Below are 4,421 nucleotides of genomic sequence, written 5' to 3'. Positions count from 1 at the left end.
ATTATCAAAACTGAATGAAAGTGAAATATATATATATTAAAACTTTTTCATTAGATACACACTATTTTATATATATTGGAAAATTAATTTGAGATTTTAATCTAGGGGCAGTACAATGTCTTTCTTTTCGGTATCTAGAAAAATTATAATTCAATTTTTTTTGTATATATGTAGATGTATATTGTAGTTATAACAAACATTTCATGAATTTTCAGAAAATTTTAAATAATTTACGCAGCTGAATTAAGAATTTAAAAAAGAGGACAAAAAAACAGATGCACGTGTAACTACTTCGTACCGTAACTCCAATATCGGCGTTATATAATTTATTGATATGCCTGTGTTGCCCAAACCGTAAGTTGAAAAATGGCACCTATATATATAAATTGACACCTTTTATTCCATACGTGTACGGTGCACCTACCACATAAAGAATCTGATCAATATATTGTTTATATATTATTTTATATAAGACCCTAGTTATCTTGCCGAATTTGAAAAATAATTTTCACAAAATAGCTACAGCGGCTAGCGATCATCTTCATCACCATGTCTCCAGTTTCATGGGTGAAAAAGAAGCTTGGTCGGCGTAAACTTAAAAAATCTAGATCTGTGCCGGTGCCGCTACTTCTTCCGCGAATCAATACTCATCTCCAGCCTTCTGATGATATATTATCTGTGCCTCTGGTTCTTTCTCTCTCTGCCAAATGCTTACAGTTTTCCTATGTATATGTATGTATAATTGAGACATTTACAGATTAATAATATATAGGTTGATGGTCGTGATCAAGAACTCGATCGTATAGCAGCTTCAGATCTACGATGTGCTTATTGGCAAAAGTCAGAGGATATTGTTTCAGATGATAATGGTGCGTTTTAGTACTAGTTAATGCTATTTACTTATGTGGTTGAATTATGTGTTTATAATTCAGAACAGAATATTTGTTATCGGTAGTTATATTTATAATAATTCATGCTATATATTTTAGTTAATGTATCTGCAATATTTCTTATACAAATTAATTTATTCATGTATATATAAAATATATTCAATATTGGCAGAGTTGGAGTCCATAGTGCTGCATCTAATGGAGAAGAAGGTGACGGTAACTCGTAAATCATCAGGCCTCAAAAGAAAAGGGTCTTCAAGAAGATCAGCAACATCAGCAGTGCCTGCTTTATGCAGAAAACTATCTCGGAGAGCGTCTAGGGTCGCATGGTTGTCTTCCCTTACTTGTATGGGCATTTACAGTGGACCAACATTATCACAAGCTAAATATGCTTACTAATAAGTATCTACTATTATATATAGTATATAATTATATATGTGTTTACATGGATATCGGATATCTAAAAGTCGATTATGTTTATTTTAATTAATTCATAAGTTACGTAGTTATAATTGTATATTTTGACATTATATATGTGTCTTGTAATATATATGTAATAAATAAAATGTATCATGGTCATATATATGATCATAAATAATCGATCGTTGTTTAATATTACGTAATAAAATAAAGAACACGCGTTATATGTTTTAGTCTAATTTTATTCTACTTACAAATCAAATCAGTGCGTTAGTATATATTGAAATTGTTTCGGGCATATGATTCGGTTTCATGATTTGTTTGGAAAAGCGCATACGAGTATCATGTTCTTCATCGTATCTGATTACAAAGATTTAAGTGCTATTTTTTTATTTTATTTTTTGCAGTAAGATTTAGGTGCTACTTAAGTACATTAACTTCTCTATAATTAGTGGGCGGGGCTCCAATTTTATTGTCATGGCCAACTTCCTTTCATGGACAGCTCATCTCCCTCTAGTTAATTTGACCAGTACGTCTTTTAAAAACTACTTGAATATTTCTGCGTACTGAACATACTGTAACTATTCTGTTACAATAATGAAAATACACGTTAAATTCAAATCTTCTACTATTCGAATTGATAAACGTTCAAAAAATATACTTAATAGTATTTAATACCAAACTCTTGAAGTGTAGAGATGTGATGATGAGTGATAATATTGTAACATTTTTCCACGATAGTGTTAGACGTAATACTCTCTTCTGCCACAATTTTTTTATTAGTTAGCTTTTTGGTCATTAAATAATGTCACCCATAACTAACATATCAACACTTAATTGGGCGGAATTTCATAAAATTAATTTATTTCTAAAAAAAATTTAATCACTAAATAAATCGAATTTTTTTTCTTTTAAAAAATCATACAATTTTTTATTCAATTTTCTGATATATTTTAAATTAAAATACTAAAATACTAATGAGAAAATATTTTTAAAAAAATCTTACTCAAAACATAAAATTATATTTTAAAAAATAAAGCTTAACATGAAATATTAAAATAATAATTAAATGAATTAAAATTATTGTTTGTATGGCTAGATGGAAAAGTTTCTCTAGGAGGCTTCCAATAGTGTTGCTATCACTACAAAAATTGGTATTTTTTAAAACCCCAAAAGCATCGGGAAAAACACATAATTAGCACGGGTAGATGCCAAAATTCTTTTAGCGGCACTTTTTTTTTTGATAGCAAAAGTTGCTGATAATAATTTGTAGGTAATATTACTTGCCACCACTGCTATAAAAATTGATTTTAATTTCGGTTTTTTCACTTGTTATTTATCGGATTTCGCAAAAATATTAACCAAACTTAATCCAAACGAAGTAAAAATATTTAAAAACTGAAGTTAAAGATTTCCCTTTAACTTCCCATTTAACTTCGGTTCTTATGTAAAAACCGAAGTTAAGGGGGTTACATAAGAACCGAAGTTAAATGGTGACATTTAATTTCGCTTATTACACAATAGCTAAAGTTAAAGATATTTTTTCTGAAAAGATATATTTGTATTATTTGTAGGGTTTATACATTTTTGGATCCTATATTTTTTTCGATTATATGTTTGGACCCTATCTTTTAAAAAATTCATTTTGGACACTATATTTTGTAAAAAATTTCAAATAGACCCTTAAACTCAATTTTGATAAAGAAAAAATTGATTATAACAGTACAGTTTTTAAGTAGAATGATTTTATTTTTGTTCTGAATTGTTAGTTTGGTGAATTATTTGAGATTTCAGTTGAAAAAACTTTAAACCAAAATCGGATTTAGGGTTCTATTTGAACAATTTTACAAAACACAGGGTCCAAAAAGTAATTTGTCAAAAAACAGGGCTCAAACATGTAATGAGACAAAACACAAAGTCCAAAAATGTATAAACCCTTATTTGTATTATTATTTTAGTTTTTTATAAAATATTTTAATAATTATTTTTTAATTCTAATTTGCAATTAATTCACTATTAATAAATATATTTGAACATTCCAATAAACTTAAAATTAAATAAAATTCAAAAACCATATAGATTTAATATACATGTATGTACACATTCATACATAAATAAAACCTAAGTACCTCATAAACATCTAAAGTTTTCATACAACTAAACATGTAAAGTTCACCTAATTAATTATTTAAAATATTGAAATTTCTTAAATATTAAATATTTTTTAAAATTTAGCAGAATTTCCCCTTTAAATAGGACAACCCAAACTTGTTGACATTCAATTTACAACTAAAATTTGCACCAGTTACAAAGCAGATAAGCATAATCATGTTAATCTCCAATTATAGTAGAACTCATGTTAATCTATTTTCCATCATGAATGCTTGCCTTGAATTTTGATGGTATCCATAAGCCGTGTAGTTCGAAGTAATATTATCAAGTCAAGAGGCATGATAATGTTACATCAAACTAGGGGCTTATGGTTATCATCGTTAAACACAAATTCTCGATATCCTATTAAAATCCTATGACCAAACCTAAAAAGTTTAAATTATAACTCTATAAATAAATACTACATATTAAAAAACATGTTCAATTAATGAATCCTAAAAAAAAATAGGCAGATTTCATCTGTTTCTATAACATATCTCATTTTTCATAAGTACCTATTGATTCAATACAAAGAAACACAACAATCAACATACATAATTCCATCCTTATATGACAGCAATACGCAAATTCTCCCGATCCTACTTCACTAATTTTCAAACTTAATTTCCACTAAATTCAATATGATTTAACTATAATTCTATTAATACTTGCAATAGTAATAAATAAAACTAAAATACCGCCAAAACAATAATCATCCTAAAAAGTTTAAACAAAAATAAAGTATTAAACTTATTGACTTTATATATAACTAGTACAAAACATATTTAATATTTAATACAAAATAAGCATTACAACATATTTATACAAATGACTATTTGAATAAAATTTTAGCTTGATTTTTTCTTAACAACAACATATTAATTTTTTTTTTCAACAATAAAATATTAACTTGATTAATACACCAAATAATTATTATAAATCATACTATTATATAACATA

The 4,421-nt window shown here is 26.8% G+C and overlaps 1 protein-coding gene across 1 annotated transcript; it reads left to right on the top strand.

Moving 5' to 3' along the window:
• The first annotated feature begins 430 nt into the window (after window positions 1-430).
• LOC133829219 (uncharacterized) lies at window positions 431-1,526 on the top strand. Its single transcript, XM_062259074.1, has 3 exons — window positions 431-687; window positions 773-869; window positions 1,063-1,526. The coding sequence occupies exons 1-3, from the start codon at window positions 550-552 to the stop codon at window positions 1,287-1,289; spliced, it is 462 nt and encodes a 153-aa protein (XP_062115058.1). The 5' UTR covers window positions 431-549; the 3' UTR covers window positions 1,290-1,526.
• Window positions 1,527-4,421: the final 2,895 nt, after the last annotated feature.

This window comes from Humulus lupulus, chromosome 4 (assembly GCF_963169125.1).
Source record: "Humulus lupulus chromosome 4, drHumLupu1.1, whole genome shotgun sequence".
Classification (NCBI taxonomy): Eukaryota; Viridiplantae; Streptophyta; class Magnoliopsida; order Rosales; family Cannabaceae; genus Humulus; species Humulus lupulus.
This window is presented reverse-complemented; position numbering and strand designations above follow the sequence as displayed.